This window comes from Thunnus thynnus, chromosome 13 (assembly GCF_963924715.1).
Source record: "Thunnus thynnus chromosome 13, fThuThy2.1, whole genome shotgun sequence".
In the NCBI taxonomy this organism is placed as follows: Eukaryota; Metazoa; Chordata; class Actinopteri; order Scombriformes; family Scombridae; genus Thunnus; species Thunnus thynnus.
Window position 1 is genome coordinate 14,931,952 of NC_089529.1, and position 16,441 is coordinate 14,948,392.

At 42.1% G+C, this 16,441-nt stretch overlaps 1 protein-coding gene across 1 annotated transcript in view; it reads left to right on the forward strand.

Annotated features, from left to right (window-relative positions):
• The window catches only part of LOC137195666 (protocadherin-16-like), an 89,762-nt gene that overhangs the window by 54,551 nt on the left and 18,770 nt on the right, over positions 1–16,441 (forward strand). Inside the window, exons 5-11 of the mRNA XM_067608208.1 lie at positions 9,817–10,005; positions 11,435–11,666; positions 11,771–12,007; positions 12,951–14,009; positions 14,274–14,461; positions 14,846–14,942; positions 15,093–15,250. Of these exons, the coding sequence (XP_067464309.1) occupies positions 9,817–10,005; positions 11,435–11,666; positions 11,771–12,007; positions 12,951–14,009; positions 14,274–14,461; positions 14,846–14,942; positions 15,093–15,250 (2,160 nt within the window). The remainder of the gene's footprint in view (positions 1–9,816; positions 10,006–11,434; positions 11,667–11,770; positions 12,008–12,950; positions 14,010–14,273; positions 14,462–14,845; positions 14,943–15,092; positions 15,251–16,441) is intronic.

Genomic DNA, 16,441 nt, shown 5'->3' on the forward strand with positions numbered 1-16,441 from the left:
CCCAATTTACTACCAGTTCAAAGCTTCAAGCTAACATTTTTCAAACATTTTCTCTTCATTTTGATAAGATTTTGAAGTCAGTATCTTATTTAGAATATTTTAACTGTGGAGGAAGTTGACATTGACTTTCTCCACTCCTTCAGCAGCTGTCTGCATGATAGATTGTCCAGATCACACCTATTGATCTCCTCTTTTCTGTGATCTTTGCTCTCACAGATGGACTAATCAATACCCATAATCAGAACTACTCACTGTGTCTATCCAAATAACACAAATACACACACACACATACACACGCACACACACCATTTTGCCACATTGCAACACCCGCAAACTGAAAAAATGTCTCACAGAGTAGATGATGGAGTTCATTGTTGCATGAACAATTTTCTAGCTTTTCATCCTCTCTCCTTCTCACCCTCCCTCTCTCTTTATGCAGGCATGCTTTGAACATAAATTACAAATAGGAAACAATAACGAGTCAACAAGATGCTAACCCTCAAATTCCAAACGCCAGCTCCCAATGATATACTCTTAACAGCGGTCTGAGAGTGCCACACATTTGACAAAGAGAAAATAAGATCCCGTGGCGTCCCAGCGGAGGGAAAAAAACAGAACAGATTCCACACTCTCTGTCTCTTTGTTATGTTTTTATTGGATAAACCACCAAAATGCCCAAAATACACACAGATGTCTACACCCATTCTGGGAGAAATGCTGCAGCAGAAGCACAGATGCACCATCCTAAACACATACTGCGCTTTTAGCTAGTTAGAGGATTCTAAATTATCTAAAGTGGTGTCCCTGAGGCAACGGTGAGCCACTCACTCTCAATCATTCATCCTCTCATTTATCCAAAAACCCAACAGCTCTGACAATCTCAGACAGCAGTCCTCTGTTTGAGGTCCAACTGCAGTCCGACATTGTACTCTCTCTCCTTAATTATTGTTTTCTCTTCATCTTCGGAGCAAAATTACAACTGGAAGACAATAAGTGATAATCATCGCTCACTTCATATTACAGGCCCCACTGTGTAAATAAAAATTATGGCCCGGAGAAAACTTTTCTTTCATGAATTATGTTCTCATGTTGTAACAGCTTTTGCTTCACTTATTTGCTGGATTTTGACATTTTCTGAGTACATAAAACAGAACAGTTGCATTGTTCATTATCTCTGCCAAGTGTAAGCCTGGAAGGAATCATGCATTCAGTCGTGTGTGTGTGTTTGTCCATATCTGTATCTGTCCGCAGCTAATCTCGCACACTACTGGACACATCAGCCTAATATTTTTTGTGCACATTTATGACTGTATGCTGTGGTGCTTCACAATTTTTGAAAAAACTTTTTTATACTGCCATTGACTGCTCTGTTTTATACCGCCATTGACTCCTCTTATATTGTTATTGTTTCTATTATGCACAACCAATCAATCACCCTCTTGCCACGTTAAATCAGTTGGTTCCAAATTTCGATACCTTGAGAGCGGGTTGTGTTGTGAATCCAAATAAATATTAATAAGATTCCTTATGAGCCTATCGTAAAGCTTAGATTATTGTCTTTTCAGCAGTCCTCGCCATTTTCGATATTTGTTACAACATAACAAAAGGCATTTTCGGCAATCGGCTAAGCTAAAAACAAGGCTTACCAAGTCTGTTGCAGGCCACATTTTGGCCTTTATCATGGCTGAAAAACTGACATCCATAGACAAGTTTGAACCAGAGTATGTGTAGATTAATTCCATACCTGATATGTTACGATTTGCTAAAGTTAGGCATGATACGATATGAATAAATCCCTGTTTTTGTTATCTCCGCCGCCATCTTGACTGCACACACCTGGCAGAGATCTGCACTCTACTGAGTCAACTCTTCTAGTTAGTAATGTAACAGCGTTGAGCCTCATTAAGATCTCAAATGTCTGAGTTTGATTGCTGACCAAGGATCATTTACAAGGGCGCTGTGTCGACTTCCCTAATTACTGTATGCTTTAAAAAAACAGCTCTGATTCTGAGCTGATGTTGAAGAGAGTTGATAATTGCCGGCCATATTGCCATATAGTGTGCAGACTTAAGACCATTTAATGACCACAACTCTGAATATATTATGGCAATTTTACTTTTGTCTCTGTGGGCGGTGAACGTGCACATCCGCCCTTCAACTTTGACACCTGACCCCAAGCTCATCGTTAGCTTCCTTGTTAGCAGACAGCAACAATAAAATCCCTGGTATTTCACAGATATGCAGATCTGTTGCAAGTGGCAGCTGCGCCAGCCGGAGTGAGCCTCACCAAGGCCTCGGACACAGACAGAGAGACAGGGTTTAAATGGCTATAAATATTTAACAGTAAGTAAAAAATAGGGCTGATTTCTGCATTGATTAGGCCAGCTGTCAGTTAGGGCCCACCGGATTCACTTTAAAAAGAATCTTTAAAAGGGGGCAGGGAGGCGCTGACATTCACATACAGTACACAGGCACACACACACAAAATTGCACACCCGGCTTAAGAGTTGCCACATTGCAGGGCTTTGCGCAAGATAGTATCAAAATCCCCAGCGTCTCTTATCACTCTTCAGAGTCCAGTAAGGTGATGTCATCCCTCATTGTGCTCCTCTATCCCTCTGTCCTTCGCTGTAACTAGCATTTTATCTCCCTCTGACCACGCTGTCAATTCACAGTTGCCTCCCTCTCCTTTCTTCCTCTACCTGTTTTCAGAAAAGAGATGACAACGTCTACTTGATCTGTAGCTTTAATGGTTACAGACCTCGTATAATAGCTGGGTTGTAGTGCTGAAGACTTCCAGTTTGGACCAGATTGCACCACTGGTGATTTCATTTTCCAGTTACACATTCAAATTCAAAGGATTGTCCCAAGATTACATTCTCTTCTCTGCTTTTCTCTGTTTTATATTTCTGTAAAGTGAGTTACTTTCAGTATCCACACATGGAAAAACAGGCCACAAAACTATTGATTTGTTTTGGTCTTTACTACAGCGCTAGATATTAGAACTAGAACGCATATGTTGTGTTGCATCGTTAACATTTTTAGTTTTGTAACATGCACACTTTTACGACTGTCGATTTTATGATTACGATTTACGATTTTGACGTTGCCTGTGAGCGTGCTGCTGTCGAACTGATAGAGCGAGTTGCTTTAATCGGAGTATCAGATTCCTGCTGAGGTCCGTCATTTTGTTTGTTGCTAATCTTGGAGTATAAGCAGGCACTGGGAGTGACAGCATGATGTTAAACCAACATGGATAAACCATGCCTCGTGTCCTTTAACATGAGATGTCGCCCAGAGATAAACTTCCTAACACACACCACATGTCTGCATGTTAAACTACACGGGCTAAAGCTGCGACTCTATGGTGTAGTTTACTGCTTAGCTTTGAGTGTGGAACATCTACAAAATGTGTCTTGCTATTTTTGTTTGTACAAGTATGCACATTTGTGGGAGACAGAAAGAGAAACAGGCAGAAAGAGTTTTTGGTGACCATCATCCCTTATTATGTTCATTAATAACATTAGCATTCTTTCTTCCAAATATAGAAGTCAATCTCTCTTCCTCCCTCTCTTTCACCTCTCTCTGCTGCTCTTCCCTTCAGTGATTTGATGTTCCTAATCATTTCCAGCCGCGAACTCCACATGAAAGACAACAAGCACTTGCCGTAATAGGGTGCTGAAAGAACGAACGAGGGAGAGGACAGAAAAGAAGGGAGAATTTAAAAAAGAAAGGGGAGGTCAAGGTAGGAATGGAGATTAAATGAGAGGCGAGATGAAGCCTCGGTCCTCCTCGTTCCCATTTCAAGGTCTCATGTTATCATTAGCCCTGCCTTTTGTTCCTTTGCCAAAGTACCCCCTCCCTCCCCCTTCATTCCCTCCCCCACCCCTTCCCTCCCTTCTCTCCTTCCCTGCCATACAGTATATCTTAATTGTACCCACAGTGTCTCAACTCATTGCTAACAGAGAAGCAGAAATTGATTTGGAGACTTGAGAATGCCTGATATGAGGAATGCAGCTCACTGGAGAGTAAAGGAATGTGTCAGTGGAAAAAGGGCAACAATGTTGAATGAATGTTTCAGCTCTATCTGACACTCGAACACAGCCAGCCTTAAAATCCAGACTCCTATTTCAGTTGTTGTAAATAACTTAAGCCTGTCTACAATTATCCAGCAATGATGCATTTTTTTCACAAGCTCCAGGTCCATCATGCACTTTTATGGTCATTGCTGCTGCTGCTGCTTTAAAGGATAATTCCAGTTTATTGCAACTCGGGTCTAATTTTCATAGTTTCTGCTATCATTTATATCAGTAATAATAAGATTGTGCTCATCAAGTTAATTTCTGAGATTTGGGAATGCAGTGACATCACTAAAAATAAGTCAGACTTTTAAACAAACTCCTAGTTTTGCCAAACTTTAAATAGAAAATGAAGGTAAATAGTAAACAAATGCCAAAATTGTGATTGCAATGAGGAAATATCTGATCAAATAGAAAGTAAACAAGACTACAAATACAGTGTCATCATGATGACTAAAAGCTAAAATAAGACCCAAACTGAATTATCCTTTAACCCTGCATATGGTGGGGCAACAGTTAATATTAAGCCTCCTTTGGGTCCATTTGACCTGAGAAATGATGATTGCTTTATAAACATTCAAGCCTGGCACCAGTCAGAGGAAGAGTAGATTAGATCGGGGCAACTCTGTGTTTTACAAGTTTGACTATGGAAGTCTATAGAATCTCTCTCTCCCTCACTTTCATGAGAAGCTATAAAAACCAGAGCTGCAGCAGAACTGCAGCTGCGTCCGATAGGCTGGGCGCAGACTCACTCTGACACTAACTGATGTTTTACAGAGACAAAATGCAGAGGACAGCAGGATCCATCTGGACCAGCGCCCACATCTGGAGAAAATGAGAATAGAGGAGACAAAAGGAGAGAGGAGATAGGCCTACAGCAAAAGGGAGAGAGGAATGTGTATAGTGAAAGAGAGAAGTACAGAAGTAAAAGCAAATAAAAGCTGGAACGAGTCTGATGATGTCACACCTGTCCCTCTTGAGGGCGGTTAGATGTGGGCGGTGCGGTAGAGTAGATGTTGGCTGTCTGGATGATATGTGTGAGTGTTGAGTTGCATATAGGACAGGGTGAGATGTGTGTCTGAGATCTAAGTGGACCCTCAGAGAGACATCCACTCTATCAGAAAGAGAACGACAGTAGGAGCAAACGAAGAGGAAGGATAAGTGGAAAGGTAGAGAGACAAAGAGACAGCGAAGAGAGAGAGAGAGGGAGATTGTGTGGAAGAGTGAGGCAAATGAGTGATGAGGTCTGGATCTTTACTAATTCTCCAGTGAGTGATCGCGCCTCTACTGTCCCAGCCAGGGATGAATGGCTCTCTCTGGACAAAAAGCTCCAGGCCTGAGTCCTGGCCGAATCCGATACTCGGCACGCTCTTCCTGACTGTTTTTCACATAGGCCTAACCAGGCTGACATGTGCTGTGTGAAACTTTGGCTGTGTCTTTTAACAGATACAGTACGTAGTAGTTGGTCAATGAACAACACGTTGTGTACTGTAAATCAAGGTACTGTATGAAAAGCTGAAACTGAAGGCATGCTAGATAAATTTATGTTTCATGTATTACAAGTTCAGATGGTTGGCAGATGCTTAACTGAAGCAGTTGGATTGTTTTTTTGATGCAGCCCATGATGATTTTTCCACCGATAAAGGCTTTGAAAGGCCAGTATGTATCTTCAAAGTTGAAAAGGAAACTGCACAGCTGGTATCCCAGATAATGCATATTACAAGTGATTAGCAGCTGTTATTGATGACTGACTTGTCCTTTTAGCCATGTTTCTATCATTTGAGCGTGTTTTTTGTCAAACAAGAAACTGAAAAATATTACAACAAAGTTTGATGGATAGGACCTCACTTTGTACTGGAGTGAAAATAACTGAACTGTTTTTGTTACTCATGTTTTTTCTTACCTTGGCCTGCTGTCATAGATATCTTCCCTGTGTTTTCTCCGAACACTTCTGCATTTCATGATGTCAGATGGCGTATCAGAGCTCCCACAGAAAAGAACCACATTGGCAGTTGTAGTTTTAGCCCATTAACTACAAATTTTGTCACATAGCGTCACTGTGGACCATTTTCCAAAGTGAACCACCCTCCAGACATTTACCACCTTCCAGGCAGCATATATAGTTTCAGTTCATGCCAATAATATATGAAAATCCACTTGCAAAACCATCATTATGGTCCTTGAATTTAAGAATAACACCCACGTCCCAAAAGCAGTGTAAATGTGGAAGATCCATATGGGGTTATAACCACAAAAAACACAGGGACAAGTATTACACAGCTTAAACGGAAGAGAGCTTTAAAAGTTAAAAGGTTTGGGCTGCTGTCTGTGTTTGTGCTGCCATGTACTTGCATGTTTATCACAGCAGGATACATCCGGAGAGCATGATGAGGAATAGGTGTGCGGAGTGGAGGCTGGCTGGCTGGCCGGCCGGCTGGTCATGGATCAGAGAGCAGGCTCCGGCGCTGGCAAACAGTTTCATCTGGGCTACCAGATCTCTTGATTTAAAAAGACATGTCAAGCATGTGTGTTTACTAGATTAGCGGCTTTAAAACTATTCCACTGTTTTTTCAGTACTGTAAATGCAGGAAATACAGCGACAAACTGGAAGATGAGTTTTCAGTATCAGCTCGGCATGTCTGTTAGATCCAACCTGCTTGGCCTGTATTGTGCGTACTCAACATTGGCGCTGTGCTGTCAGATGGATTGAAAGGAGGGAAATGTACTGATGACAGAGTTGATCCGTAGGAAGAGGATTGATATGATTTTCGTCTGCCACACATTTCAAACTTTCAAAAATTACTGCTGTGCTTTGACATTACTGTCATGTGTTGCAGAGTTGGAGTTTTGTGTCCGTCTCTGTGTTGTCCCTCTGCATTTTTTTTCTATGTTCCTCCTTTTTATTTTCTCCCGTTTCAGTGTTTTAAGTCTGGAACCACATAACCACTGTACAGTGCTGCAGCACAAGAAATCCAAATCATTACATCTTATATTTTATTGCTCCCAAGGTTTCCATGAAAGATGCATAGACGTTTTCTTAGTGCAACCTTGTGTTTGTCTTGCATATGTTTTCCAGCATGAAGAATCCATACCATACTGCTGAGGGTTTTCAAATTTTAGAGCATGTAGAGAATCAATGTCCTGCTCTTCTTCTTGTTCCCAGCCTTGCTGCAAGTCCTTTCCAACCCAACCCACCAGTCAAAGACTAATTCCCAGCATACTCATGTACTGTACAATGCGCTCGACCCCTGTATTTCATATAAACCAACCAAACTGCTTTCCTGCCTTATCCAGGGCAGAGCATACTTAGTTGGTGATCTACAGACTTTTTGGGGTAAAGATAGAGGTGATGATGAAGTCACCCTATGACCAGGTGGGCGGTCATGGTGTTTAAACCTCTTTAATTAGATTTAGGGAAAAGGACGGAGTCATATGCAAGTGTCTGAGTACCTTCGTTCAGTTCTCATCACCACAGGTGGCTAATCCATCACAGACAGCCAGAAAGATATGAGGAACACCCAGCCATGAGCCTAGATCCCAAAGATAGTGTTAGTCTCAACACTGTACTCTATAGCAAGTCCCAGCAATGATCTAAAATCCCCAGTTGTAAATACTGACCAATGAAAGAAGTACAATATGACCCCTCAAAACCACAGCCGTCTAGCTGTGGTGACATTGCAGCCAAAAGCCCTGAAGGAGCTGTTTTAATTTTCATTTTAATATCCTATAGGAGCAACAGTATGAGTTAAGGTGGTAGTGTTTCAGTCTGTGATATGGCCAGTAGGTAAGTGTAATGATGAAGACATGTGTTGGTGGGACGGAAGGAAGTTTGTTCCCGGATGTCTGCTATGGTGGTCCTGTGTTCTGTCGGGTTCAAGGCCAGGGCACATTCATAGGCTTCCACTCGTATGATGAAATCATTAAAAACAAGCACACATACCTAAAAAATATTTCTTTTTCCATTTGAATCCTTTTTGAAAAGTTGATTGGGCTGGAAAACACTACAGTATGGCAACACCAGTGGATGTATTTTTTTATTATCAATTATTAGAACACAGTATGTCAGAAAAAGAGACCTGTATGCACTTTATGATGATATTATGACAAAATATTAGAGTCAACTTTGAAAAAGAAAACAAAATTAGATTTTGAGAACAACGTAACTCATCATATAGTCATCTTTGTCAGAGTAGTAATCCTACTGAGAGAATGAGGTCAAAGTTGATAAAAAAAAAAGTTAGAACAATACATCAAGAAAATAGTCAAGAAAAAGATTATGAGTCATAATTTCTCTCACCTGTTAACTCATTAAGCCACAATTTCAAACTTAAGACTTTTTTTCCCCAAAACATTTTTTATTATAATGCTATTTAATTCTTGTATTTTACAACTTTATTTCCTATAATATTACAACTTCTCAAAATTCTCAAAATCTCCAATATTTTTAAATCAAAAACATAACATGTCAGGCTGCTGTGTCACAAACTATCCCATCTTTTTTATCTTTATGGTTTTGTTTATTTTTCTAATTATAATGATCATTGTATAATACATTGTATCTTACCACACATTGCATTTTATTGTATATTATATTCTAGGAAATCAAACACTTGAGATGTCATAGGCAACTGTTGACTTATGTGAAGTGACTGTATGACAGAATGTGAGTGATATCATGAGGCCTCCTGGGTCTTGGCTCAGCTTCAAGGCTTAGAGATCTGAAGGAGAATGCTACTTTTAACAAGCACCATAAATGCCACCAAACAATGTTATAGACCAGTGTAAAACTTCAGTCTGAGGCAAGACCTCATAGCATAGAGGACATTTCCCTTTTGTGTTTTGCAAGGATATCTTTGTTGTATTATGGGATTTTTCAGTCTTTTAATAGATATAGTTGGAGCATACAATGTATATTTGTGTGTGTTTGTGTGTGTGCAGTAAAAAGAAGGATATATAGACAAGGTGAGGTTGAAGACCTCTGTCTGTTGTGTGTCTTTCTGTAAACAGTTTGAAGTCCACTGTAGGAGAAGTAAGGATTAATGTCTGAGGTGTGTATTCGTGGCTACCCCAAAGTGTGTGTGTGTGCTTCAGTCTGTATCTTATTTAAGTTCCAGTTGAAAGCCAGTTTGTGTCACTTGACCTTCCAACATCCATTAAAGTGCCTCTGTTGACCCCTGAACCAAAGTCTCAACCCCTGTCAGCACTCTCCTCTCCTCTCTTTTCCTCTCCTCTCCTCTCCTCTCCTTTCCATTATACATGTCCTTTTTCATGATGTCATTGTCTTTCTCCAAAGGTCACCTGTCAGTTCTCTTTTTCTCTCTCTGTATCCATGGTTATGCTGCACCACCTGTCCATTTGCCGGTTTTTCAAACACACCACAGGGGTGATCGATTTTTTATACATACTGTATATCTGTGATATATAAAAGTGAATTGCTCTCACAGATGCTCGATTTTTATAGTACTCTGGAAATCATAACAAGTAGTGCTATGGTGTGCGATATTTGGACAAGTGCAAATGTATGGGGCTGTGAGGTGACTGTATTATAGGACATTATTGTGATAACAGAAAGGCCCTCAGCTCGTATATAATATTTATGACACATGTAGGTTTTCTTTCACGCAGATTTCATGACCTGCTGGGTCTGTTGGTGTGTTGCTTTCTGCGTTTTGTGTCCCACGGGCCGTTTGGTACCAGTCGACCATCCGTGCCTTACCTCATGTCTCTTTTCCCTCAGGTGTCGGCCACAGATGAGGATCGTGGTTCCTATGGTGCTATATCCTACACCCTGGGTTCAGGCTCTGGAGGTGCAGCACCAAGCCACTTTACCATAAACAAGGAGACTGGCCAGCTTTGCACCAGCACGGCTCTGGACCGGGATGTGGGATTGGACAAGTTTGACTTGACTGTAACCGCAACGGATGGAGTAAGTACTCTTTTACCCTTGACTATGATTTAATATGCAGTGTTGGAATAAGTAGTTATGTCTGTAACCTTTTCATTTTGGCAGTCAACTCAATTCTTAACCTTGACAACCATTGTGTGATCAAAGAATGACAAATTAGAACTGAAACAGACTTCTGAGGGGGCCAAAAAGTCAAACTAAAGTCAGACCAGCACGTCTGTAGCTCGAAGAGGCCAAACACATTGCCTGCTGAGTGTGTGATCAAAGCTTCAGGCTGAAGGCAAATTAAAGATGTGTACAGCTGCACTCAAATAAATCTGATCAAACAGACGTGCAGGACATTTTTGAAGACAGCATCCTGTCCCTCGCGCAGTGGCTTCAAAAAAAAAAAAAAATCAAGGGGAAGCAGCAACAGCATGGCAAAGCAATCAGGGAGTGTGGGGAAGGAAAAAGGTAAAGAAGTAGGAAAACATATCCATTCATAAAGTCGATTTAAATTAGCTTTTAGGATGATACTGTTTAAGTTAAATAGGATACTTGCGTGACCACATTTATACAAGCTCTAGCAGCCTGTCTTCCCAATAGACCCATACATATTTTAAGTGTCAATTAATCACATTAGATGCACTTAAATAGGCATTGAAACTCTACATGAGATGCAATAAAACATTCATTCTCTTGTGTGTAGTTGGGTTACATTGAAAAAACATATACAGTACGTATATATCAGAATACATAACCATACATAAACATATTATTATACACATAGTAGTGGTAGTGTTCATATGTTTTTTATTGTCTTTGTCTATCCCTATTCAGGTAAATATTGAATTCAAGTTTATAATTCACCTCCCTAACCTCACAATGCACCCCCACCCTACCCTACACACACAGACACACACACACACACAGGCACAGACACACAATGCATCTTCTCTCCCACCCTCAGCACATTCCCAGCTCGATCCAGCTGGTGTCTGTTCCCTTCGTCCCGACTATCCCTGTTTTTTAATGGTCTCGTAAAACTAAGCCCGCAAATACAGTGTAATGAGCACAAACCCGTCCCCTTGCTGACAAATGCATGCGGTTGATTGGCTCCATATTTCAGGGATCTTCAACAGAGAACTCATCTTTCTGTCTTCCTTAACAGCTGCTTCATCTTAACAGTGTGACATAAATCTATTGTCACAGATTCATAACATGAAAGTCCAGGACTGTCACCAAGGGATGGAAAACAAATTGAATGTTGCCTTCAGGGATATACTGTGCAGGAAGGGAGGAAGTGCTTTAGCTAAAATAGTTATTATTATGATGTAGGCTCCTTTATCTCAATACACTAGTCAGTTAAGGTCTGTAATATCATTACAACATTGCTTATGTGAACTTGCGTGCAATGTTAACATTATATTTTAATGCAAAACTATTTCTACTTTTTTTTTTTTCTTTCCAGGGTGGTCTGAGCTCAGTAACCCATGTGAGGGTCTCAGTGGTGGACATCAATGACAACCGGCCCACCTTCTATCCAGTCCTCTACACAGTCAGCCTCAGTACCCATAGTGCTCCGGGAACCTCCGTTGTCAAGGTGACAGCCAATGATCCTGATGCTGGGCAAAACGGCAAGGTGACCTACCGTACGGTACCCGGAGGAGGCTCCGCTTTCTTCACCCTCAACAAGGACACAGGTATGTGTGTGTAGCATGAATACTTATACACACATAATAATAACATGGAAGACCTAATGTAGTGTTTGTGAAGCAGAGGATCAATTCATCTATTATCTTCACAGGTGTAATCTCTCTCTCGCGCTCGCTCCATGGCAAAGCCAACACTGTCATCTCCATGGTGATATCAGCTGAGGACGGCGGTGGTCTGACAGCACCGGTCAATGCCAGGGTGAACGTGAGTGTGGTAGGAGGCTCGGTGGCGTCTCCTGTGTTTGAACAGGCGCAGTATTTCTTCACCGTGTCTGAGGATGTTCTCAGAGGCACAGCGGTGGGAGTGGTCCGTGCTTCTGCCAAGACAGGTAAGGACACATGTGGACTCAATGTCTCAGTTGAGGTATTTTCTCTTTACTCTACTGTGTGTCTGTCTTCGACCATTTGCTTTAATCAGTTTACTTTACATGTATCACCAGTTTTATGTGACAACCCTGTTCTCATCTTTCTGACAAGTACCTGGACAGAAATGCACTAATGGGCTCAAGAATGTATGATGTCTTACCTCTCACTTTGGTAGTTGTTCAAATACACAAGCAACAAGAGCATACACTCCATTAAGAAATCACATCCATCACACAGCGTGGGCTTTAACGGGGATCATTTTCACTCTGGCCAGACTTTTATTTTCTCTCGGTATTAATGATAGAGAAATGGATTTGGATGGGGTTATAATTCTGAGTGGGAGTCAGAATGAAGTGTTCTCAGTGGTGTAGTGGACAGAAGCACACTTATCTTTGTCTGTGTAGCTGTGAAACGTTTTCAGTGAGTCCGGCCTCTAACCCACTTTGAGTGAATCCAGCCCTTCATTAAGCCTTACAAGAGATATCAGCTGAAATAAAGACACCATATCTGCTGTCTACTAAAAATGTAAAATTCATGAATTTTGATGTGTTGGATGGATAGATTAATGGCTATATACATCATATTGAAATACTTTCTGTTCGTTCTAGTGGTGAAAAACCCACTTTTGACAGAAAATTACTTGACCACATTTTCAGTCACAGCTGTTAGTCATTTATCAAGCAAACATGCTTGATACTTGCTGGTTCCAGCTTCTCAAATGTGACTATTTGTTCCTTTTCTGTGATTTATTGCATTGTAAACTGAAGAACAAGAATTTTGAAGGTGTCACCCTGGGATCTGGGGAATTTTGACAGCATTTTTTACTCATTTAAAATTTTACAGCCCTAGTCCCCTTTTTTCACTCTATTCTGTTTATTTTGCTGTCTCTTTCTGTCTTTCATCCAGGTGTTTCTAAGGATGTCTTCTACTCCATATCTTCTGGAGACCCTGATGGTTACTTCACTGTGGACAGCGCATCTGGTACCATTCGTACAGCCCTTCCTCTGGACCATGAGACGTGCTCCAGTCTTGACCTGGAGATCCAGGCGCGCTGCGGCTCTCCTCCAGCATACGGAACCAGCCGGGTACACATAACTATTTCAGACGTCAATGACAATGCCCCAACCTTCCTCCCCTCTTCATCAGAGTCCCTCCTCTTACCTGAGATCACCAAAATGGGGACTGTTATCTACCGCATCCAGGCCTCTGACAAGGACTCTGGTCATAACGGTCAGCTCAGCTTCGACTTGGTCTCTGCTGGGGCTGCAGGCAGCAGTGGTCAGAGGACGTTTGGTGTTGATCGGGGCAGCGGAGAAGTACGGCTGATTGGGAGTCTGTCATATGAAAGCGTCCCTCGCTATGACCTTCAGGTGGTTGCCAAAGATGGTGGGGCGCCTCAGCTTAGCTCCACCTTCACCCTCGTGGTCCACATCCAAGCACAGGATGCACAAGGCCCCAATTTCGACACCCTCACTTACCGTGTGGAGCTGCGGGAAAACACACCTCTTAATACACGTTTCCTACAGGTTAGAGCACTCAACAGAGAGGCCTCTGGGAATGGTGGGAGTTCCTCTTCATCTTCCTCGTCCTCTGTTTCTTACCGCCTCAGGCCTGATGGCGATGCTGCCGGGTTTGGAATCATGCCAGATAGTGGTTGGCTGTTTGTTCGTAGCTCTCTGGACCGCGAAGTTAAGGACATGTACCTGTTGACTATCCTGGCCACCTCAGGCCCAGGAGGGGCAGGGAGAACTGGAAGCGCCACAGTCAGGGTGACGGTAACAGACGAGAATGACAATTCTCCCAGACTGAGCCAGGAGAGGGTGTTCCTGGCCGTCAGAGAGAACCTGCTGGCAGGGACAGGCTTTGGCAGAGTGTCTGCAACAGATAGGGATGCAGGACTAAATGCTCGACTCACCTACAGGCTGCTGCACACTGACAGGCACTTTCAGATCAACTCCCAGACAGGTGAGGATAAACAAAATGAGTTTGCCTTTTTAGTGTGATTTAATAGCGGCAGTGTTACACTTGAAGCAGTTTGTTGTAACTGGATGAAATGTAGTTACTGATTTAGCAGCTACTTCATAAGCAGCACTAATACAAGCATGATTTCCCCTGAGGAATTAATGATTTGCTGTTTGTCAGTTAAATGAACATGGTTTTTACTCTGTAATTATTGCAAGTAATGAAAGCTAAAGCCTTCACTTCTTATGCTCTCCCCTTGTTCTTAAGGCGAGATCAGCACCCGCCTTGCCTTGGACAGAGAGCAGCAGTCCAGCTACCAGCTTGTTGTGGTGATACAAGATGGCGGCACGCCCCCTCGCAGTGCCACTGGCACAGCTCATATCACTGTGCTGGATGAAAATGACCACGCCCCCACTTTTATTCATGCAAGGCCGGACAGGGAGCTGCTCCTTCAGGTGAGTATGCGGAAAGATTTAAATAGATCACGTTGTGACAGAAAGAGATCTAGCTCTTCTGAAAGGTGAAGATGATTGACTGTCACTTCAGCTTGAAGTTTATCCAGGGGGGTTTTAAAGAGTCTTTCCTCAAACCATAGAGAAAGTCTATCCCAGCAAAACTGTTATCAAAGCAAAGATTTCACATGACAGCAGATATGTATATTGTGACCTTCTTGTATGATTTCTTCACCAAATATTTTAAAATGAGTGATAATTTAGTTCTGAAAGTTATTTATATGTTTCAAATGTCAAGATCAGAATAGGAATAAACATGAAAGGAGGATACTGTACACATAATATTAAGATATATACATAAGATATGACACTTGTCCTTCATTGTAGGTGATGGAGGGGCTTTCATCTGGGACAGTGTTAGGTACAGTGTCAGCTAAAGACCCAGATGAGGGAGAAAATGGCACCATCCACTACTCTTTATCAGGTGAGTGTGATAAATTATCTTACAGTTATATTTACAGATAGATCTACTTCCTTAAATCAAGCTACAATTGATAAAATATGTTCTTCCTCTAGTGTTTTATCATCTTATCTTAACTTTGAGCTGATCTCCATATGCATGCTTCCTCTGAAGGCTCCAGAGCAGAGCGTTTCTCCCTTAACCCGACCAGTGGTGAGCTTCGCACCGCTTCCCCTCTGAGATGGGCTGAGCGAGCCGAATACGTCTTCAGTGTGACTGCTACCGACCATGGAACGCCAGGCCTCAGCTCCACCTGCCAGCTTCGGATACAGGTAAACATACACTTACACATTTGTTGCCCCTCTGAAACATTTCCACGGCATCTGGTAATGGCAAACAAAAGCCAATCTGGCGACCAGACCTGAAACTGTCACAGCTACACATTACCTCAATCCTTTTGCATTCCTTGCTGCGAGTAATTTCCTCAAACTGTGCACAAAGTGAACAGTATAACTGTCAAAGAAATTGGAAAAGGAGGTAAATATGAGAAGGAGAGAAACTGAACCTGTGCCTGTACAAACAAAAGCATCTATCAAATCTAGAGTGTGTTTCCTGCTCCAAAGGTTAGTGGGGTAACCAAAACCCAAGGTGAGAAACCCCGAGCTGCAGGAGGGAGCTGGTCTGGACTGAGTTATTGTTCTGAACTTTCTGCGGGAGGGTCAATCCTGCATATCAACATACAATATCAGGAATTCAACAGCAGGAAAGAAAACGGTCCGCCACAGAGGCATTTAGCCAGAGAAGGGTGGTGGTTTGCTTTTACTGTGGAGCTTTGAGCTCAATGTTTTTATGTGATGTGATTTCAGAAAGGAAAAGGATGCTAATTACAGAGGGAGTGCTTGCCTTAGATTTCGCCTGCGCCCCGCTTGTGCGACACTGAGATTAGACAGAGGGGAAACAGGCACCTTGGAATCAAATGCTCCCAGATGAGATTTGATGAGAGCCAGCTGCATTGAATCACACAGAGAGAAAGAGAATACACCACACGGTAGCAGGCAGTGATACACAGGCACAAGCAGACACACTCACTGTAACGACACATTCAAACACTCTTCGTGAGGTAACATTTCCACATAATGATTTTTGAGATAACATTTCACATAGCTGTGGGTAAAATCAGATGCAGGGATATTGTTGTACACCACAAGTACTACAGTGCACATGCTAGCTGGCTTGTATAGGAGGAAGGCATTAGGACACAACAGGGAAAAGTACAAATCGACTAAACAAAAAGTAGGACTTTTTTTTCCAGTTAAAGAGCAGTGCTGAATTACACCATTAATCCACATCATCTTTTAGGTTGCAGTAAATTGCAACAGATCTTTGTAACACCAAAGGAGGAATGGTGCAGGTATGGATTTTATGATGATGAAACCAGAGCTTGTTAAAATCTACTTATGTTTGCTGTCTTCTGAGCTCTTTGATCTGCCCCCTGGCAGGTTTCCCATCTGCCAGGGGGCATC